This window comes from Fringilla coelebs, assembly GCF_963513975.1.
Source record: "Fringilla coelebs genome assembly, chromosome: Z".
Classification (NCBI taxonomy): domain Eukaryota; kingdom Metazoa; phylum Chordata; class Aves; order Passeriformes; family Fringillidae; genus Fringilla; species Fringilla coelebs.
The window spans coordinates 70,218,352-70,242,415 of NC_140031.1; the positions used below are offsets into that span (position 1 = coordinate 70,218,352).

A 24,064-nucleotide genomic window follows, 5' to 3' on the forward strand; every position below is an offset into this window, starting at 1 on the left:
AAATATTAGAAAATCCACTCAGCATCTAAAAGTAAAAAAAAACCCACAAAAAACAAAAACAAACATACAAACAAAAAACCCAAAAACAAAAACAAAAACAAAAAAGCCCACCAAACCAAAACAACAAAAAACTGAAAAGGTATGGATGTTTTCATTCCAAAAATCAAACCAGCCAGAACTCTGGAATGCAATGGAATTAGATTTCCTTTTCAGAACCATGTACATTTTTTCCACTAACCTTGCCTTCATTAAAGATCTGTTTTATTCCTCGTAGTATGTGGGAATCCAAGGCTTTTTGCTGCTCCTAAATGATATATGTTTTATGAAATTTTCCATTCTGTTTACAAGTCGTGAAATAATGAGGAAAAAGGGAGGGCTGCAGTGGCTTGCCATTGCCTGCAAGCCCTGTATATGCAGATATTGATATTTAGAAGAAGCTTTGAGATTAGATTTAAATAATTTAAGAATTGTTTGTTAGACTACTGTAGAAAGAGTTTGTGTGATACTTTTACATGAAATGCAAGTTGTGGGAATTTCCAAATTTACATGTATGTATTTTTTAAAGTGAAGGCAATATTGGTAATACCATGGAATATGCACTCTTAAACTAATTTTAATTCCTCTCACTGTTAATAGATTTTCTCTTTTCTTTTTTTCTTTTTTGTTTTTTTTTGGGCATTTTTGTTTTGTTTTGTTTTTTCTTTCCAGTCTTTTAACTACAAACAGGATGTTTAATTTGGAATTCTAGGAATACTAATTTCATTTCTATAAATCCCTTTTGACCTTTTACTGTATATCTGAGAAAAGATAAATTAATGAGCTTTAACTTTATACTTCTGTAAACTATACAAAGAAATCACTATTCTTTGTGGAAACCTATAGTGGACTTTCATCTCTTGCTGCAGTTTTGGCAGCACAGATTTCCATGGCTTTGTACCAGGTACAGTTTTCTTGGGACCAACCATTCTTTCACATGTTTTTATTGGACAAACTTGATTGTGTAATTATTGCTTGACTGCGTGAAGCACAAACCAATTTATTTTTTAAAAATCAATCCAGAACTTAAGGAATTTAATCCAAATGAAATTTACAGGAGATTACATTGAGGACTGTATTTGTAACGAGTTGATTCAAAGGCAATATAAAATCCAGGATGAGTGGGCATGGTGTGGAAATGCTGACCTACTTTTGAAAGGATTGAATTTCCTTCTTACAGTGAAATTACTGCCAATGAGTGTTATTTTATTTTAAAAGCTGTAGCTTGAAGAATTTACTTTTACTACCTACCTGTGGCCAAATAAACATATGGCTGCATTTCATTTTGGTTGCCTTTCCTGTTTCAGAGGCAGAAGCTTTTTGTGGGTTTCAGGGAAGAAATGCTTTTTCCAAACTGGGTCAAATTCTGTCTTTTCTTGTTTTGTATTTTCCCTCTCTGCCAGGCTCCGCTGCAGGATCCTGCAAATTCCATTTTCTCCTTTATGTGCAAATTCTGCTGATCACTTCCACCTCCTTAACACCCCTCCTGGGCGTCCCTGCCTTCCTTCCATCTGTGCTGACACCACTATTTTTGACTGCATCTCTTTGCAGTGTGGCCGTGCCTTTTCTCTCAGTCTTGCTGTCTGGAGTCCTTAGCACAGGCAGGGCACGGTGGTGCTGCTGCCCAGCCTTTAAAACATTGTCTTTCTGAAATCATTGGAAGCTCAGAAACACCTGAGAATAGTAAGAACAAAAATAATCGAGAGTGCTCAACCAAGTGTATATTGAGGGGTGGGTGGGGAGGGGGCAGAAAACTTTGCACATTTTAAATATTTAAAAAGTATTTTTCAAAATCATGTTAGACAACACACATACAGAGGTCAGTTATTGAATTTGAGTCTATTTTGATGTATTTAGTGGCACACACTTACATTGGTTGACTAATGGGTCAGTGAATTTATCATGCCACTGAAGTATTCGTACTTCAGGAAAACTATTTCTGTGCTAATACTGGGGGTGTGTGCCTCAGCTGTGATGCATTCCATGCACAGAACATCATGAGCTTTCTTATGTGCTGTCATTGCCTTCATTGTAGGTGGCATCACAAAAGTGAGTGTTTTTGTTGTCTATTATGACCAAGCAGTAAAGATGCATAAATTATTTTCAGGTTTTTTCTAAGTTCAATACATAAATGTATATATAGAAACATATTTTTGTAGTAAAGCATCTTCACAATGAGATTATCTCTTGTTGTTGCTTTTCTTCTTTAACATGATTACAGTTATACCTGGGCTTTTAAAAGTAAATCTTTACCAGAATCATTAAGCAGATTTCCAGATTGAAATATATGTGTGAGTAAAAGAGAATATTTTCAACAATTCTAATTACCATTCTCTAACTTGGCCAACTGCGTATTCCAAGAATATGCCTTTTTTTCTTTCCTTTCCTTTCCTTTTTTTTTCTTTTTTCCCCCCTATTTTTCTTATTCCAGCCAATTTCAAATAATTTATGTTTTGAATTCAGGTAGACTGTTTCCAGGCAAAGGTGCAAAAAAACCAGCAGCTGGATGCTCCTTTAAGCCTAATTTTGCTTAGAAGTAAATAAGTACACACTTACGAACACAAATATATATAATAAATAATGCATATGAATGTGTATTCATATATACAAAGATATATATATTTGCATATATTCACTAAATACAAAGAGGCAAAAGCTGACTGAATCAATTCTAAATAGGCAAACACAATACAGTGAGTAATCTTGTGGAATATGGAAGACATGATTTCTGGTTTCTAGCCTGAATTGGTGATGGGTCACTTGTCAGCCATACTCTGCACTTCTGCGAGCGATTATCAGCTGTTTGGGCTCAGGGCCCTCTCAGTCTCTCCCATGTAAATTGTTAATGGGGTAGGATTAAATATTCTCTAGGTTTTTTGTCTGCTGCTTATTAAATAAGTGCCTAACCCATTGAGTATAGGTGATATCTTTCTATAGCACAATTTAGGTTTATCCTTCGGACGAAGCAAACACCCCTTGCGGAGAATGGGGCATTGGGAGGCTCCAGGTCTGTCTGTCTGGCCATGAATTCCATGCCTGAGGGAAGTGGCATGTTGCCACAAGGATTCCTGGTTTCTGTGTATTGTGTGTTCTGACAAAACCTGTCAATGAAGTTTTCAGTTGTGAGGAGCCGGATGATGGCAGTCAAGGTTTGATGTTGCAGGAACTTAGGGTAGGGGCCAGAGGTTACAATTAGCAGCTCTCCTGTGTCTCAGCTTCGCATGAGAGTCTTGCAGCTGAACCTTCCCACTGCACTTTGGTGATGAAAGCTTGAATTGCTTCAGTTGGTGACCTTCCAAGTCACACAGTCACTCAGGAAAGCTGGATGTGCTGATTCAGCAGAAAGCTCCAGCAGGAAGCCAAAATAAGAAGCAAAGCAAACCGCCGGATTTACATGAGGCAGTTCTGTTTGTGCATTCACATTAAGATCCATAGGCTGATTTCTGCTTGCGCCACTCCTCCCCATTACCTTTTTTTTTTTTTAATTGTGAAGAAATGAAAATACCCTGTAACCAGCAAAGAAACAGGACTCAGGTCTGTACTAGGAATAGCTCTCTGCCGTTTAGCACCAGGCATGGTGTAAGCAGGTTGCCATCCTGTTCCTGATTTCCTGTACTGGTTTCTGCTGTGGAAGAGGAAAGCAGAGCTGGTTGTTAGCTAATGTTAGCTGTTTTCTCTCCTGGCTGGTGAAAGCAAGTGTGTCAGAGCTGGGCAAAGCCATGTAAATCAGATGCAAAATCTTTTAAAGTGTTCCCAAGTCTTGCGATACCTTGTCATCAATTTTACACCAAATTAGGGCTTCAGGGATATGCAGAAATCTGTACAATAGAGAATAATTTCCAAAGTAGCACCTTTGCTTGTGTTTTGAATATTGACTAATGAGCCTGATGTCAAACTGCTTGACTGGATTCTCTCTCTGGGCTGTCTTACATCTCTTTCAAGCGTTATGCTGCCTGTCTTCCAGGTTTGGGTACGGGTCAGATGAACTGTAAAGGGTGGTGTGATGCTATCTACCCTTCCTGTTGGAGATGTCCATCTCATCACTAAGACAGCTAAATAATCTGGGGTGTTCTAGTGGCTAGGCTCTTATTTACATGGAAGACACTGCAAACTGGTGATGCAAATACTGACAGTAGCTTTACTGAGAGACAGGGACTGCCCTCCATGGCCACAGCAGCAGTGAACATCAAGAGATTTGCACAGGAATGGTCATCTATTTATTTGGATTAATAGCTGCTGCTAACTAGCTACTCTAATTCTGCACTCAAATACAATAATTTCGAGAAAGTTTGCTGCCTACTTTGTAAGGACATATGTAAACTAATGAGTTTATACTGCGCTCTGTGTATGTGAAGAAGGGTACAGCAATGATTTGAAGGTTATGCACTGACTTCCCCATTGCAATCCTGCAGTGAAGTACTGGAGATATAAACCTTATCACAGCACATTCTTTGAATTCTATCTACAGTTTTGTTGTATTCAAAAGATGTGAGGGGTTTTTTTAACGTGATATATTTTTTCTTCTTGCTAAATAGAGTCTTTGGAGACTTGGCTAAGGAGATGAGATCTAATTAAATTCACGTAATGATTCTGGGAGTCACTGAAGCTCTCAGTACTCCCACACATTTATCAATATACTTTTAAGAGAGACAAATCATTTTAGCATTTGAGATGAAGTGAAGATTAATTTATATGTGCTGCAGAGAAGCCCTCAGATGACTGAGCTGCATAACCCTTGCCACGGGTGACCCTTCCTTATGAAGAGGTCTTTCTGAAATAAATCTTCTCAATCAAATGCTGGCTCTTGTGCTCACTCAGGAAATTATGAAAATAGGGATGTGCCTCCTACTCAGAGCCTTGTGTGGCACCTGTCTGGCCCATGCTGAGGAAGGAGAAGAGCAGGGCACCCGTGGCAGTTCTTTACAGCGCCTAGAATAATGAACCTTGTGCCACAGCTTTATTCCTATAGTCAAGCGTGGCTATGCCATTCTGCTGTTTAAAAGAAAGCTGGTCCTGTCATGGTTGTCTCCTGTGGACTCACTGAGGTGAGTTTTTCCTGGTTCAGAGGGATCTGCAGTGCAATTTGGCATCTGGTGTGTATGAGAATTCCCTCACTGCAGAGCTGCTGTATGCACTTCTCCAGTGGTTGTTCAGGAGGTCATATATGACAGCTGCCAACCCCTCTACCTTAAAAATATGCAGCTACTTAGAAGTGCTGGGTCTTGGAGTGGGTCTGAGGGAAAGAAGTTTCCAAAAATGCCTTAAGTTCAGTGATGGTGCTTCAGTGCATCTATTTTGGGTAGAACACAAAGGTATCTGGGTGGTTTGTAACCAGTGTGAGCTTGCCAGAGGTTTCAGCCTCTCTTTAAGTAATTCATAGAGCACAGGGCCTTTCCTTGACAGCAACAAGTAGAGCACAGCAAGTTGAGCCTGCCTCTGGAGACCGTCTGCCCCAGCTGTGCACTCAGAGAGGTGCCTCCCATCCAGAACCATAATGTCATGAGTGCTCAGACTTTTCACATTCAAATAATTGCACCTTGAAGGCAAGCAGAAGGTGTAAGCCCAGTCCACTTTTGCTGTGAGCAAGTCCCACCAGTTTCCACTGAATTAACATAAAGTGCTGCCTCCTCCATTTGGTGCAAAATTTGACTTTTTGGGCAAGGAGCAGCACAAAAATTTTCCCTTCTGTTTCACCATTGCTGTCATCAGCAATTAGTGAGAAGGCCCCCCAGTGTAACTTACTGTTGCAGACGTGTTGCCTTAACAAAGACAAGACGGGTGACTTGATTATCCAAGAAAACATGCAGGGATTGCCACGAGGCAGAAAAGGTGTGGCCAAGAAGGATGTTTTAAACTCCTGCAACTTCTGTTGGCTGAGTAACTGCTGAAGGTCTCTTGTTAAACACAGAGGGGTTTTGATGCTTCTTGGGTTTTGGGAGGGAGGGTTTATTGCATCTGTGGGGAAAAGTGAGATAGTTTTGCCCAAACTGGGACGAGTAGAAAATGTAGGCAACTCTGTTTATTGACAGATTTGGAGAGTTGTATGTACAACCCAACTATTCTTCCTTTTTTTTTTTTTTTTTATTATTTTAAATTTAGTGGGGCTACATCCATTGTCTACAGATGCAGGCAGAAAGGGACCCAGAAACCTTACGCCGTCAAAATGTTGAAGAAGACAGTAAGTCATTTTTGGTTTGTTTTGCTTTGCTTTGGAATATGTTTGGGATTATCTCTGGGCTTTTTTTTTCTTTCTTTTTTTTTTTCCTTTTTTTTTTTGTTGGGTTTTTTTGTGCAGTTTATTCATGTGGGTAAAATGTGCTAGATTTAGGATTATAAGCTGCTGAACTTGTATTTTCCATGTGTGAGCTTTGGCTCCTCATCACTAAAACAGCTGTTAGAGGTAACAGTACTGTAGAGAGAATGCCTCATCCCCACAAATCTGGCTTGTACCTTCAGCTGGTGTTGTCCATACACACTTCAGTTTGGCAAAAAACTTTAAGAAAAAAATATGTCTTTTTCTTTCATTAAAAAAAAAAACCAAAAAAGGACACCTTGAAAAATTTGAATATCCAGTGTTTTGTCTTTGATGTAATGCATTGTTTTGCTCAAAAAATGACGTGACACAATTAATCTTTTTTCAGAAACTGATTAAAACACCAGCTCAAACCCAAGTAAAATTACATATATTGTAGTGGGTTTTTTTACCACCATGAAGTTGCTAGAGAACCAGTTGAGGTGACAATTTATTTTTAGAACTCCATATATGTCGCACTTATACTACAGCTATTTTTGTGTGTTCTGAAAAATAGATGGTGGAAAGCAAGAAGAGAGCCTAAGAGAAGAAAGGCAAGTTATGGACTGAGTGACTTCATGCAGAAAGACACAGTTGGGCATGGTGTAGAGCAGTTCACATTCCTAGGATGGAAGGAGAAGTCTGAAAGAAAGCAAGCAAGCTGTGAGGCTTGCTGTACACGATATTTTTTCATGAATGGTTTTGATTCAGTTTATCCCAGTGTTAGAACATTCATTATTCCATAATGCTCAGGAACTTTCCCATGTAGAAACATAAGGATGGGTGGGTAGGCATAACCACGTCCAAATGGTGGCTCCACTGGTGGTCTCAGTGCCAGATGTAACGAGTGGGTTTCACATGAGTAAAATGTTGGCATTAATTTGTCGTCTTTGAACGCCAGCCAAGGTTTAAGCTGGCACAAAGGTTCAGTTGTGCGTGCTGCTCTTGCATTTGCATCTGGTGCTCTGGAAGAAGCAGAGCGTGTGCATTGCTGCAGCTTGTGGTCAGCTGTTCCTGTGGAAGGGCAGAGAATTTTTTGAGGTTTCGTCTGTTCATTATGCCAGCGATTCTCATAATGTTTTAGGAGTATACTGTCCTATAATTCTCATTCTGAAATGCAATAGGAAGAACTAAATTTCTTAAAAATGTTTCTCTGCCTTTTGATTTTTTTTGCTTTCATGGGGATTAATTTGTATTTACGATTGTCACATTTATGTATTTATGCTAGATCTATTTTTCTGTGTCTGAAACTAGGCAGTTTAGACTTTGGTAGACTTGCTGTAGCACAGGTTTGAGTTTTTTCGTTGTTTTTGTTTTTAATGGCACCTAAGGAAAAGTTATGTAAGCTGTTTTTACATCAGCAATAATATATAAGTTTCACTCAATGCAGCCTTGGTTATATTAGCAGTGTGGTTAAGCAGTTCACAGAGCTGAGTCGTTCCCAGTGTAATTGATGCACTTTGGGATGTTTTGCTATGAAAACAAGTAATCCTCTTAGACAAATGAGCTTTTCTGTGTAAATGAGAGCATGGGAGACAGTGCTTTAAGGATGTGCCACTGCTTGTGTCTGACCAATTTGGAAATGTAATTATCATCACAGGGACTGAACTACCTGGGTTAGAGTGTTCTTACAGCAGGAGGTCTGATCTTTGCTGAGAGCATCTCAGTATAAAAAATAACCATGTGCCATCCAAGTCATGTACTAAAATGTTGATCAGATTTAGTTTCCTGTTGCCTTTTTGAAAACAAATAGGAAAAAGGATGGCAGTTCCACAGTGGAGGAAAAGGGATGGGAAGAAAAGAAGAGCCTGTGATTGTTTTTTGGTAGAGTCCCATTTCTTCAATTCCATTCATAAATTTACATAAGGGAGCTCTGGAGAGCACATGGGTTGAAATTAGGAGACAAAGGAAGATGACAAAAGAGCAAATACTCTTGGTTTTTCCATTCAAACTGACTGTCTGAATGGAAATAGTCTGCTGCTTCAAACAAGACTGACTCTCTAAGGAAGAGGTCTGTAAAAACAGGGTGAGGGACAGGGATAGGGTGGTCCAGATTGCTCTGGAAGTGATGACAAGTGAGGTGTGATTAGGAGGCTGGTGGCTGATGGGCAGCTCCAGATTTCTGAGTGAAGATCACTGAAGTGCTGTAATTTGAAGTACAGCATTAGAAATGATTACTTTTGTCCCATGGGAACAGCTTTGGTAAGAACATAGCATCCTTTAGGATTGAAGTAGCCCACTAGGAGCTGACTGCAAGAAACATAAAATAGTTATCAGTTTTCTTTTCATTTAAACAGAATGAGTAATTTTTCATTTTGCATGATTAATACGTTCTTATTTAAGAGCAAATAAAATTTTGGGCAAGACCTATCATTCAGAGATACATGCTTGTACAGGGTTTTGAGTTCCTAGGAGGTTCTGCAATTGATACTTTTTTTGCCATCTTGTTTAATAAAATAGCAATAGATTATTCACTAATTTTTGGGTGGTCTGGGGGATGTGGGTGGTTTCATCTGTGATTTAGGAGTTTTTAATAGGGGTTAAACCATCAAAGAGTAACAGAACAAAACATTTATACAAACCTTTCTGTGTGACTAAAGTAAAAGAAAGTGTTCATAATACTATATTTCTGTTGAAAGGTTTAATAATTCTTAACCATTAATACAAATTTTCTACAATTTCAAAGGGAGGAATAAAAAAGGATTTTTGCTGCTTCAAAATTATTGAAGCAGAATGCTTCTATTTTCTCTTGATTTTAGTTTTGTCAAGCCCAAGTTTAGGAGTAGTTTAAAATCCTTTAAATAAGCTTATGGAGAATAAAATTTACTTAAAAGAATACCTCTGATTCTTGCACCTGACGTGTCTTAATGTCAAAGTTGGGAAACTAAGAGGCAAGTTAGAACTTCAGCTTCTAGAGCTACTAAAAGACAACTGTCAGAAGGATTAAAGAGGTCCAAAGAAAAGTTGATTTTTAAATTAACAGGAGAGACACTCTCCAATAATGTATAAGAAATAAAATTTTTAATGATTCTTAAGAGCTACCAAAAAAAAATGTTTAAACCCAACACCTATGGGTCAGATGAATAAGCATGCAAAAATATTGCCTGTGATTTCCTCATCTAACCTTTGTGCTTAGTTCCTAGGCATAACTGGAATGTATTGCCTGCTCATTTGCTATGTTTAGCAGGTGTTTTGAATTCCACACAGGTGGTAAATGTAAAGATATGAACCATGTCATTTCTTTTGGGGGAAATATATTTCATGAAGCAAGAAAAAAGCAAAAGCAGACCACATAGCACTTCATAAAAAGTCATCAAATAAGCAGAGTACCGTGGTGAACTTTTACACTCACAATTGCAAATATGAGATTGTTTTGCTTTTTACTATGCATTTTACCTGTCCTTGATGACTCAGTGCTACAGAAAAGTGAAGTATCTTTAGGCTACACTTTACAAAAATTATTCTTACTGCTCTTAAACTGAGATTTAAAAATTATGTGATATGTACAATCAGTGATTCAGGAGTGGTCATTGCTGCGAACAACATACAGCATGTGGATCATATTGGAAGAATGAGGCTCTCTAAGGAAGCAAACATATATATGTGGTTATTTTTTATATGAAGTCTCTTATCTGCTTTTCCATCTTTTGGTGTGTTTTGAGGAAGCTAAGCTGCCTGGAGATTATCTCAGAATCTGGGTAGGTGAATGTCTTCCAAGAAATTAGATCCACCTCCGCCTTAAATTTCCTACCTGAGTCTGGACAAGTTGCTTTAAAAATAGTGATGAGAACAGATGGACTCTGCTGCATGGTTTCTAAACTAAGACACCAAGTGCCTGCCTACATTGTAGGTCTACCAAGTGCTAACTACTGCAACTGAAGTAATTTTGGAGCTGCTACTGCAATAAAGCAGCATGCTCTGCTGAAAGGACAATGGGATTCTGAGCTGGGTTGTCTGCAGCCTCGGTGCTGGCATGTTCCCAGCATTACTTTTGGTTTCAACATTTTCATCCATAAAAATGAGATAATATTTATTTAATTTGCTTCTCAGCAATGCTTTGAATGAAGCCTGGTTAATATTTCTCAGTTCTAATTGATATATGCTGTCCCCTAAGCACAATTAAGTATTATGAATTATTAGACCCTGTCTGTCTCAGTCAATGAGACATACAAGTATAGAGACTGTTTTGGAAAATTTTCATTTTGATTTCCTTCTTCTTTATGTGTGGGCATCCTCCCTCACACAGTTTGTGACGCTTAAATAATGCTTCTGCAGCACTTTTATCAAAATCAGTATATATGAAGCAGCATTCTTCCTGCAGACTTGTTGATATTCAAATTCAGACAAATGTTCAGGCCCATCAATTTTTTCTCAGATCTGAAACAGAGCAACAGCTTTCAGGCAATATATACTCTGGAAATAGCTGGGCTGGGATTGATACAATTGTACAAATAAGTTAGACAATTTGAAGACAACATATACTTTATGTCTGTGGATCAGAAAGAAGAGTGAGCAAATGCAAAGGTAGTAGGCTTCCCTTGGGGATAATTGGGGTTGGATATCTGGAGTTAGGGTCTGAAGGAGATCATGATGGTCTATAAGGAACATCTAAAAAGTCTCAATTGCATTACTGTTTGCACATACACATATAGACACACACACACACATGTATACATATGTTTATATATACATTGGGAAGGAGGGACCGGCAACTCAGGAAGAGTACAACGATGTCACTGCTCATGTAAAGAAAAGATTAGAAAGGTGAAAGCTCAAATGGAACTCGATTCTGGCCACTGCTGTGAAAGATAATAAGTGTTTTTATAAATACATCAACAACAAAAATGGGGCCAATGAAAATCTCCATCCCTGACTGGATGCAGAGGCAAACACTGGAACCAAGGATGAGGAAAAGGCTCAGATGCCTTCTTTGCCTCAGTCCTCTACAGCAAGGCCTGCTTATGCTCAGGGAAGCAGCCCCAGCTGGCAGACAGGGACAGAGAGCAGCACGGACCCTGTGCAATGCAGGAGGAGGGAGGCAGTGCCTGCTGAGCCACAGACACTCACAGGTCCCTGGCACCGGGTGGGATTCCTCCAAGGGTGCTGAGGGAGCTGCAGAAGGAGCTGGCCAAGCTGCTCTGCAGCACCGATCATCAGTCCTGTCTAACTGGGAAGGTCCCAGATCATTTGGAGGTTGGCCAATGTGATGTCCATCCACAAGAAGGGCAGGAAAATGGGTGCAGGGATGTCTGTGAGCCAGACCTCAGTGCCAGGGAAGATGATGGAGAAGATCATCTTGGATGTGCTCACAGAGCAAATACAGGACAGGGGATCAGGCACAGCCAGAAGGGGTCCAGGAATGGCACATCCTGCCTGACCTGCCTGATCTCCTTTCAGGAACAGGTGACCTGCCTGGTGGATGCAGGAAAGGGGATGTGAATGTGAGTGTGCCTACCTGGACTTCAGCAAAGCCTTTGGCACTGCCTGCCACAGCGCACTCCTGGAAGGGTGGCAGCCCACGCCTGGGGCAGGAGCACTCTTGGCTGGGTCAGGAACTGTTTGGATGGCCAGAGCACGGTGGTGAACAGTGCTGGATCCAGCTGGCCTCTGGTCACTGGTGGTGGGATGGGTGTTGGGCCCAGTTCTGTGTAATACTTCACTGATGATCAGGATGCACCTTCCACAAAGTCATGGATGAGACTAAGTTAGATTAGAGTGTTGATCTGCTGGAGGGCAGGAAGGCTCTGCAGAGGGATCAGAACAGGCTGGATCCATGGGACAAGGACAAGTGCCGGGTCCTGCCCCTGGGTTACAACTGCCCCTTCAGCTCTACAGGCTGGGGGGAAAGTGTCTGGAAAGCTGCCTGGTGGAAAAGGACCTGGGGGAGCTGGTCCTGAGCAGCTGCAGGTGAGCCAGCTGTGCCCAGGTGTCCAAGAAGGCCAAGGGCACCTGGCTGGGGTGAGCAGTAGTGGGGCAGCAGGAGCAGGGCACCCTGTGCTGGCACTGGTGGGGCTGCATCTCAAATCCTCTGTCCAGTTCTGGTCCCTCACTGCAAGAGAGATATTGAAGTGCCAGATAAGGGAACAGAGCTGGGGAAGGAGATGAAGTCCTTTGAGGAGCAGGTGAGGAATGGGGGTGTATTTGGCCTGGAGAAAAAGAGGCTCAGATGGCTTTGCTCTCTAAAACTGTCTGAATGGAGGTTGTAGTGGAATGAGGGTCATCCCCTTCTCCCAGGTGACAAGGGACAGGATGAAAGTAAATGGCCTCAAACTGCAGCTGGGGAGCTTCCAGCTGGACATCAGGAGACATTTCTTCACAGAAGCGTGATTAGACATTGGAATGGGCTGCCCAGGGATGTGGTGGAAGCACCATCCCTGGAGGTGTATTCCAGAAATGACAACGTGGCACTCAGTGCTCCTGTCTCTTTGGCAAGGTGGTGATTGGTCAAAGACATGATTTGATGATCCTGGAAATCTTTTCATGCCCAGTGATTCTGTGATATATATAACTAAGCATGTATGTTTTTTAGACACACATATACAAACAACTATACATGTACCATAGAAGATTATGTATTAATATGATATGGATTTAAAACTCGATGTATTCCCAACTCCACAGGGAATGTAGTTGGCTGGGATTTTCATTTTCTGTTGCAGTGAATTGGTGGTATTAAGTGGTTATCAAGAGGTTCATGCAAATGATTAGGTTTGTCTCTCAAAGGAACACTGCTTTTGCTTGAGCCTTCTCAACTGATTAGGAAGACAAGCATCAGGGTGCAAGGGTCAGGGGAGGAATGGGTGGAGACTTGTGTATCACACTGGCATCACCAGAATTAGTAAATTGTTCCTATGTTAACTTCAGGATAAAATTATGTGTGTTTGTAGGTGTAAAATTAAACCTTCTATTTATTGCCATGTGGTTCTATGTGATTTATATTTAAAGAGCCTCCTTCCTCCATATGCCTGTTTCTCTATAAACTTTATATATGAATATATACACACACACACACATCTATGTGTATATATCTATATTTACATGGCTATCTATAGCCATAGCTATCTTTATTTATCCATATCTATATTTAATCTATCCACCTCCATTGGTGCAGTAACTGTCAGTACTCATAGTGGACAGATAGTTATGAGAGATGAAGTTTAGCAGACAAAAAGCAAGAGCCTGACATAATGCACCAATTTGTATGACATGCTAAGTCAGTATCCTTTTTTCTTCAGGTTAGAAATATGTGATATATATTCACAATTACATGCTCATTTAAGGTATTTTTTTCCCCACATTGTGTTAATGTGTAATACTCTGATTTTTTTTTCAAATTTTTCAAAAAAAGATAAAGAATTGTGTCACACATAACCCTACATGAAAACTATCAACTGCACACCACTGTACATCAGTACACAGTAAAAAGGACTATTTTTGTCAACTAGCTCACACATTGTCTTCAGTTATTTATTCACATACACACACGTACACATGCACACCACATAGGCCACTGCTTGGTAATTAAAGGGAAACAGTCATTTCCTAACTACCACTTAATTACCACTCCACCTGCAGTACTACCTCTTATTTTTCTGGGCTTTCTCATTTTTCTTCATCCATGTCATCATCTCATATAGATATACATATGCAGTTCACACTCTCATGTTTTTACTGGGAGACAAAAAAAAAAAAAATTGAGTCCAAATTACTTTGAATAAAGAAATAAGGCAATAAAATGTTGAGTTTTCCACTGCTTATTTTCAGCTTTCCCTCATGTAGGGGGAGTCTGGCTTCCATTTTCTGATTCACTACAATCCAAAAGAAATGAGTTTTGAGTAGAAGTCTATCAAATGCATAGTGTGTAAAGTAGGACCAAGAAGTTCACTTAAATTCTCTTCAAAATAAGAGACAACTAAAGCATTTATTTTCTGCACTAAGTTACCAACAGAGTTTTGCTCTAGAAGCTGTGAAATCAGGCACCTGTCAATGAAGGTGGAAATTTAACTGAAAAATAAATTTGTTAGGTATTTTAGTCCTTGCAAAGAAGCAAACAAACAAGCAAAAAACAAAAGGTTGTACCAGGACAATTTTTAGGAAAGGAAAAAAAAATCCCTTTCTACTATTGTAAAAGCCTGCCCTATGTACATAAAATTATTTAAAATCTGCAATACATAGTAGTGCAGTTATTGTGTAAAAATCACTTAATATAGAATAATATTTTTTCTGTCACCATTTAGATTGGATTGCTGTGTTATTTCTAAGTCAGAACTTTGGTAAAGATTTTAAGACTTGACACTATGTATTATATTTCTTTCTTCCTTACCTATTTTATAGGTACTCAGAAACGGTCATTTCTGGTCTTCACAGCTTATTTTTCAGAAATACAAAGATCATCTAATAAAAAGAGAAAATTATGAAGCTCAACTCATTGTGACGCTGTTCAGGGAAGCTCAACCCACACTTTGCATTGCACTGTTGAACAAGTAGTTCTGAGCAATAATATCCTTTGGGTGATAAATTCAGTCAAAAACCCCAAACCCCAAAAAATGACACACATTTAGCTTTTAATTGCTCGATAGGAACTCTCTGAGAAATTATCTCAGCTGCAGGTATTCTCCCACCAACCTCTCCATGCACGTTTTGCTCCTTTCCTGTTGCAGTGATTTGTCTTCACCCTGGGGGGGTGACAAATAAATATGGGGGGGTAGGATGGGGCTAGGACCAGAAACTCTTGCTCTGTGAGGCTGTGTTTAATGCCACACCACCCTACAAAGGGATGGCATTTCTGAACGGTGGTGCAGAGGAAAATATTAAGATTTTAAATATATTTTAAATATAAATAATTTTATATTTAAAATATATTTTGAAATATTTATATTTATATTTATATTTATATTTATATTTATATTTATATTTATATTTATATTTATATTTATATTTATATTTAATATTTATATTTATATTTAATATTTATATTTATTACAGATAAATATAAATAATCTTTAATATTACGATTTAAAATATATTAATATCCCGAGATTATACCCCTCCTCTTTGGAAACCTTTCATTATTTGCAGCCTGTTAAAGGAATCTGGAGGTGTACCTGGATGGAGCAGAGGAGGCCAGGTTTCTGCATATGTGGCGAGTCGGTGAGGCTTGTGCTGGGGCTCTCTGGAAGTGTTCCTCCTCTACATTGTAGGAACTTTTTGGTTTTAGATGTGTGTGGTGTGATGCTATCATCACAGGTGTGACATCTTATTCTTTTGGGGGAGAGAGATTCTAAGGTGCAGAGTAATAAATTAAGAAAAAACTGTATGCACTAAAATATGAAGAGGGCAGAAGATAAGAAATTCTAGTGCTTTCTCCAGTGCTAGCAGTTCAGGTGTTGGAATAAATCATGAGCATTTTTTGACTTAAAATGTGTCATCCTGTACTTATTATTTGGAAACTGAGTTCTCTTTAGCCTCTCAGAGAGGCAAATCTAATTGAGATCTGTAGAAGAGAGGATTTATTTACCAAGGATTCTGTAATCAGCATGTTCTTACTTGACAAACTGGCTTATTTCCAGATAAAATATATGCTTTTTGGCTGAGGTGGTCTTCATTTGTTTATGTCTTTTAAAAGAACCACGTGTAGGGAGGAATGAAAAAGCAAAGGTGGAAATTAGCACAGCAGCTGTATAAGCAGCACAGTCTGAGGGCTCTGATACAGAAGCTTCTTTGAGAAATCAGGAAGGCAGCACCTTAGTCTGGTTTCCTTGAGATGCATCAGCTGACCAGAGGATCTCTCAAGACCAGAATTAAGGTTCAATACAACCTTAATTGTGACAGAAGACGGCTGCAGCACCGGTGTGTGTGAGTGAGGCTTGTGACAAGTTTTTGTTAAACCAAACTTGCTCTCTAATCCAGTCACTGAAAAAGGGCTTTCTTAAGAAAAAGCACCAAACAAAACAACCCCAAAAGACCCATGCCCCTCCAACAAACAATAGATCAGCTAAACCCAAACTCTGAATAAATAAGTAAAACTTAATAACTTATTTTCATACAAATGTGGAAAACCCATCCCACCTCCTTTGTTATTCTTCTCCCTTCATTTTATGCAGTCTTCAAATACTACTGCTCATTTCCAAAGAGCTATTCCATACACTTTGAATATATTTAAAAAGCAGATGTTTCAAACTCCACCTAAGTATGTCTTCAATAGATACAGTTGAAAAGAGCTGAAAGCATTTCTGTAAGTAACAAGAAATAGCACTTATAAGATGATTATTTTGTATTTCAGTCCTGTGATATCCAAGTCTCTTTCTTCTACAATTTGTTGGGGACAATCCTGATTTCAAATTTGTGTTAGAATTGCAACTATTACATGATGTGCTAACTTGTGAGGGCTTCTAAGCAGCGCTCTCACAAATATCAACCTGCAGAAATTTAGATTTTTGTCTGCAAGATACATAACACTCATATAGGTTTCATGTGTTTGTAAAGGGATAAAAGAACTGCACTACAAGAAGAAATAGCATGATAATAATTGTAGGTTCCTGGGTTGAGTAGTAAACACAGTAGATACAGGATTTGAATGTAAAAATATAAGAAACTGCAAAGTCAAAAGAACGTAGGATTTGAATGTAAAAATGTAAGAAAATATGAATCAAAATAACTCCATGATATGGCTTTCAAGAGTTTGTGAGAAAAGTCATAATTCCTCAAGATGAAAGCCCTAACTCCCAGAAATAAGAAGCCATAAATCCGTTAATCAGAAGTCCAGGAAAATTATTCACTTCACCATTATGACTAATTTCAGTTATTCTTTTTGGACCATTACTGTGTTACAGCTGCACCACCATGGTGAGAACACACATTAGCATTTCCATGTTTTATGGACGAGGACCACAGGAGATAGAGCTGTAAGTATTTGTATCCAGGCAGTTGGTACCGCAGTTCATAGCACATCAACAACTACCCCCTGCATCCTTCACTTCACAGGTAAAATCTGAAATCTGGCCTCTCATCTCCACCCCTATGGGGTCCTCAGGGATTACAGGTTTGGTTTTCTTTTTTTCTTTTCTTTTTTTTTTCTTTTCTCTTTTTTTTTTCTATATCAAAATTGCACCCAAATCACACAGTAGGCACCAGAGGCAGGTTTTAGGTCAAGTATTGTATGATTTGCCAAATCTGTATGTGACTTCGCTGGCCAAAAAGGGAGACATAAAGTCTGAAATTCAAAACCTGTTCTGGTTCAGGTTTACATAGCTTAAGGTTGTCTGCTTTCAGCATCTGCTCCATTTACTCTTAAATTGTATGAAGCATCAGGGATCAAATGTGAAAGGCCCCCTGTGGCTCTTTGTGCGCTGAATTCATGGGTCGAGGTGACCTGTTGGGGAGGGAATCCACTGCATATTCCTTCTGCTCTCAGCCTGCTCAGTCACTTGTCTTTTTTTTTCCCAGCACAACTCATAGTTCTTGGCAGAGGAGGCACGTTAACATCCTGCCATTAATGTAGGTGAGACATCCTCCACTGGGATTGGGGAGATGCAGGAACAAAAGCAGTCCTGTAAATTATTAGTGTTATTTGTTGACACGTAGTGCTAACAGGAGAATCTCAGCTCACAGTTCCTAATCTAAGAAGCAAGCTCTCTAAATTAGTTACAAAGGCTTGCTTTCACGTCTGCCTACCTTGCTTAACCATCTCACCATTTCCACATGCTTCTCTGCATCATCTTCCAATTATATAAAATACTTCTCATTTTCAGTCCCTGAAAATCTCCGGCATGGGATTTCTTCCCTGTTTTCCTTTGAGGCTCCACTGTTTAATTTAGTTATTCCGATTATAAGGTATATAACCTATAAATCTGAAGCACTTTTGGGGTCCATGTGTATGAGTCCTGTAAGCATAGAATTACAGGTTCTGGATAATAACAAGCAACACAGAAATTGCTCCAGGACTCCTTGTTATCAGTGTTTGGGGCTGACCTGCCTGAGAAATGGACTGGAATCCAGACATTGCAAGTGTCCTAGTACAGGGGTCATTTGAGCAGCAGGCTGAGAGATCCAGAATGGTTCAGAAGAGGAAATGTGCATGACTTAAGTTGCACCTGATATTGTCATGCTTTTATCCCACCTGGAATATTTTGAATATAAATCAATGTCATTTGAGCTTCAGTGCCCCCAGAGCTTCCTGCACCATCTGTGTAACTGCTCATAAATGGAGTGGTGCAGCATGTCACCCCTTAAAGGTTACTGTGAAGAAAATTAACTCCAGCCCAGACAAAACCACTTCATTGATTACATGGAATTATTTGATATCTGTGATTGAGATTATAATATTAATGCATTGGGTAGTAGTGAACTCATGCAAGCTGAATTGAGAAAAGGATGGATAATAAGGGTAATAAGGACCAGCTTATTATTCATGTGAAATTTCTTAACTAGCAGCGAGCATTGCACTTGGCTAATGATATAAGCAGATATAATTTATTCCACATCTTTATCATGCAGCTGAGGGCTCCTGAGAATTTGGAGTGATTTTAAGATAAAACATGAATGACAGGAAACATCCTATCAGCAAGTAGCTCTCCATTTCTAATTTTTATGTGGCACTTTGTTTATTCAGAAGAATGGTGTGAATGTGGAGCCAAGATGTTTGATACTGGATGCATTACCCAGAATAAAAGCTGGATTAATAAATTTTCACTGAGAAGAGAAGAACTTTTGGATTTGTAACAGTTATAGCTGAAAAGCAAGAATATACAAGAAGATGGCAAGTACAGATTTATAAATAGAACCATAAATGAATCTATTTTGACAAAAACAAAAGAAGTTACCTTTGATTTTACACATTGTTCTTGCATCTTAAAAGTGTCCTCCCCCACCCAGCTTTGGGAACAGTAACAATGGCAGAAGCACACTATAAATAGTGAATCGCTGAAGTGAGCAATTCATGAATACCTAATAGGCTTAAATTTGTTTGCATAAACTGCTCAACAATTTTCTAACATATTTGCAGAAATCTGTGTGTTAATGAGACAGGGAAAGAGATAACAACCAAATTAGTCATGTAGTTAGACCATAGCCTATAATGAGGCTTATTCTAATGAACTTGTTTTGTACTCTCATAAATAAATATAAACATAAATAAATGTACAACATTAAATATGTTGTTGCAAATGACCAGTGTTGTGCAAGCTGTAAGTGGCTCTGAACCCATCCATTCACCACCAAGTTAATGTGGGTGAGTAACAGAATCTGTTCACTGTGGGTCCTGTGTCTTTGGGGAATGTTACCTGCATCTGGTCACCTTTACTACTGAAACCCTGTATTTTAAGATGCAGGGCCTGTTAATCTGATTTACCAGGGTGTGATTTACTGTGCTGAAGTTTATACAGCCATATTCATCTGATGGTTTCCCTGCAAACATACTGTGCTTTTCTTCAGAAACAGTAGAGTTTCTTCGATGGAACAATTAACAGATTAACAGTCCTATCCCATGAAGATAGATAAGTGTCTTTCAGCTTCTACAAACCCAGGTATTCGCAGGCAACATCTACCAGACATTTAATCACTGACAGGACAAGTGCAGGCACATTGATGTAACCAGCATTTTTCGCATGCAGGTGTGTTCAGTCTGAGGAATATGCATCACTTGAAGGACTACAGTTGCAAATTGAAAGCATGGACATATGTGCAGAAAATAGTTGCTCTAATAGTGAATAGTTTTCTGGGTTTTTTTCCTTCATTAATAATACAGAACTACTTATGTAGGGTAAAATAAAAATCCTCAGTAACCCTCTGTTGTTTAACCCCAGCTGGCTCCTAAGCCCCATGGAGCTGCTCACTCGCTCGTTCCCAGCAGGATGGGGAGAAAATCAGAAGGGTAAGAGTGAGAAGACTCATGGGTTGAGATGCAGACAGTTTAATAGGCAAAGCAAAAGCTGTGCACATAAGCAAAGCAAAGAAAGGAATTCATTCACTGTGTTGCTTGGTAAGGAATCTCCAGGAAAACAAGTCTCTATCACCTAGGACAGTGACTTGGGAAGACTCTGAATTATCCCCCCACCCCTTTCCTTCTTGTCCCCCAGCTTTATATCCTGAGCATGGTGCTACAGGGTCTAGAGCATCCCTTTGGTTTTCTGGAGTCACCTGTCCTGGCTCTGTCTCCTCCCAATTCCTTGTACCCCCACCCTTGTCCCTGGTGTGCTGGAATGAGAAGCAGAAAAGGCCCTGGCTCAGTGCAAGCCCTGCTCAGCAATAATAAAAGCATCCCTGGATTATCCACACTATTTCTAGCACCAATTGAAGCCCAACCCTATGCTAGCCACTGTGAAGAAAATAAACTCTATCCCAGCCAAACCAGCACACCTGCACAGTGAAAACTCTAGGCTGAGCTTAGCAAAAATACTACAGGGCTCTGCAGTTGCTGTTGTGCTTTATGGAGTTTTCTATTGTGCTCTGTAGGGAGCCCATGTTAAGCTTGAGTGCAGACAGAGCCAGAATAATCTGGCCAGCTTAAAATACAAAAACATTATTTCAAACTGTTTTTGTTTTTAAGATAATATTAGTCTGTTAGGAGTTCAAAGGTTGTTGCTGCACAAGAGAGAGCTGCAGACCTTGCTGGGAAGGTCAGTGTCCCACCAAGAGCAGCTACTAAAACATAGGAGGAATTCTTTACTTGAGAAACTGTTATTTTCATTCAAAAGAAGGTCATTCAATGAACAAATCATCTAAAGCAGCTGTTAAATAAATGTCCTAGTTGGAACAATGATGTAGCCTTTCATTGGGAAGGGTCAGCTTTTTAAAATTCTGCTTTTACATATGGTCCACTGCCATGCTGATTACTGAATTACATCAGAGTAATTCAGAGAAGTGGGCTGAGTCTCATGTAAGTCCCTATTTTGATTTATCCTGGAATCTTTCTGTCATACCCCTTTTTGTAACCTCCATGATTCTTTATCACTAATGCTGAACACTGACATCTGTATCTTGTCTTGATACATAGATGAGATCAGATGATTTCAATGCAATCCATTTTTATAAAGATGTAAAAACACATTCAGAAGTCTTCTTTAAAGTGTTTTATCCTTGAAGTCTTGACTGAAAAATTTTGTGAGAAGGTACTCTATGTATAAACTGGGCAGAAGCTGGAATTCCTGTTATTCAGGACATTCTGAAATTGAAAAGCAGGGCCTTAAACTGCATAGAAAATATTTTCTTTGAACCTTCTTCTTGTGAAGATTTATTTAAATTCAAGCCTAGTTCTTTTTTTCTTCAAACCTCTCAAGATAGCCTGGGTAACCCATCCCTCCTGTGTTGTGAGAATTGGGAGCAGACCTTTTAGACTATCAGGGAATGACAGCTCTGCTTGTGTGTAGTCTATGTCTGTACAGGTTTTAATATTTCAGCTTAACTGTGAGAAGGCAAAATAATGGCAAAATTATAAATGGTAATTAGGAATTGATGCCATAAAATATGGAAAGGTTTAGGCTTCAGAGCAGTTACTGTATGAGCAAATAAAACTTTTTTAGTAGTGTAGTGTCAGGCTAATAATGCTTTGCACTGTGGTCCCCCCTGTAAGTGCAGAGAAGCTCATAGTCAGAGCCTGACCTGCTGGTTCAATAAAGAATTAATTGCTCGTATATTAGAGGTGTTCATGTGAGGCAAGAAGTGGGATATTAATTAAGGAGCTGTGCAGAGCTGGTGTGAACAGACTCCCTGAGGTGGGCAGTGCTGTGAAGCTCCTCAAGAGATGTTGTGCACTGATCCCTTCACAGCCATCACCTGGGCACAGTGTTTTCACTGCATGGGGGTCACACCTGGGCAAATGTGCCCCTTTTGCCTCCAGAGTGCCCAGGGGAAGGAGAACAGCAGAGACTGAGCTTGCAGGATGAGAAATGTGCTCTTCCCCTGGCTCTCTACTGAGTTTGAGGGTACAGAGAACATCCATTGGCCACCTGCATTTAGGGTGCAAAGTTGCAGCTGGATTATTGCATATATTGCAAAGTTGCAGGTGGATTAATCTGTGTAAACTGGTGGTTCATTTTATCTTGTTTCATTTAATTCACACAGAAACAACACTTTTACATCTCAGTGGTTTTTAGCATTACTCCCATCTCATCATCTTGGGGCATGGGATCATGGAAGATTCTCAGCTTTCATGTAGGAATTTTCCATTCCTGTCTCTTGTCAAAATAATCTGAAATTCAAAAATAAGAAGTGTCCTGAATTTAAATCTAATGCTCCTTTTCTGTATGATCAGTATGAAATTTCAAAGACTGGGTAATTGCAGACACATGTATTTCTATAAAAGACATAAATACCTGATTCTACTGTAGTGAAATAACTGGAGGGACAAGTACTAGGAATAATCCAGGAACGATCACCCTTTTAATGTAAATGCTTTGTTATAAATTAAGGGAGCAGCATTCCTAGATTGCCTCTTGCTCCCAAGTTCAGGCTTTTAGACCTTGGCTGCTGCAGGTACTTTATCTACTTAGATCAAAGCCAGCATGCAGGTGCTTATCTGTGCTACAGTCAGAGCTCCTGGTTTGCTTTCTGGAGTTCACTGAGGAGCACTGGGAGCCACAGCTCCAGGCAGGGGCTGTGCAGCACCTACAGGCAATTCTTGCAGATTTGCTGCCTTTCAGCATTCCATGATGTGCCTCCACAGGAAAGCTGAGGAAGCACAAAGGTGCTGTGGGTTTTAACAATCACAGGCCATCTAACAACTTTGTTTGGTGTGGGTTTTTTGGCCTTTGGCAGGGAAATCTTCAAGCTCAGGGTCAGCAATGAGGGGATGATAAATAACTGCTTTGGGCTGACCTGTCAAATGACTTCTCTAATTGACATGGGTGTTCCACAGCAGGCTGTTGCTCTGCAGGCCTATCACAGCAAATGCCCTTTGATTACTTGCAATTTAAAGTTTGCAAATGCAGAAAATAAAGCTCAGTAAAATTGCACTAGTGTTAAAATCACCTGACCAGGCATTTACACGAGATGGCATTACAGAGGTAATGTTTTTCACACAAAGTAATCATTTAAGTAGAAATCAAATTACACTGATGAAATGTTTGACCAAAAGTGTGCTCTAGTCCATTTAGCATAGATTAAAAGCAAAGAATAAAGGATAGAAGGAAAATTGCTCAACTAGTGGAACTGTGAAACCTCTGAAAGTTAACATTTGATTGTTTTTCCACTTCACAAACAGACCAGTTCTGCTGATCCCATTATTCTTGACTGTAATACACTGACACATATCCCACTGATGCTCCTGTGAGTAATGCTAATTCAAGGAAAGCTCAGATAGTTTTCAAGTTCTGAACTGCCTATTTAAATTGCATCCAGAGAGGGGGAGACAAAATGAAGAATTTTGCAACCTCATTTTGATCAGTTATTACATACACACAGATCAGACCACTGTATTTGATCTAGCCCAACATACTTAATTTGCCCAAACATTTGTGGTAATGGCATATTTTGATTAAATTATCTGAGTTTTAAAAACTGTTACTATAGCAACATACACTCTAGAGTGAGATGCCTGACTCTCATCCTAGCAAATAATTTCTGTCAGGAAATTATTTGATAGGATGATGATAGGAAAATTCAATATAAGTAGTTGAATTGCTGATATTCCTGCCCAAACTAAAAATAAGCCAGGTTTAGGCCTGATATAAGTAGGTACCTTTTTTTTGGTAGGAGCTGAACAAGGTAAGTGTTGACATAACTCTATTTGTACTTAGCGTA

At 39.4% G+C, this 24,064-nt stretch overlaps 1 protein-coding gene across 1 annotated transcript in view; it reads left to right on the top strand.

Moving 5' to 3' along the window:
• Positions 1 to 24,064, top strand: part of CAMK4 (calcium/calmodulin dependent protein kinase IV) — a gene marked incomplete at both ends in the record, with an annotated part of 137,015 nt that overhangs the window by 51,515 nt on the left and 61,436 nt on the right. The window contains one exon of the mRNA XM_084224737.1: positions 6,136 to 6,214. Within this exon, the coding sequence (XP_084080863.1) occupies positions 6,136 to 6,214 (79 nt within the window). The remainder of the gene's footprint in view (positions 1 to 6,135; positions 6,215 to 24,064) is intronic.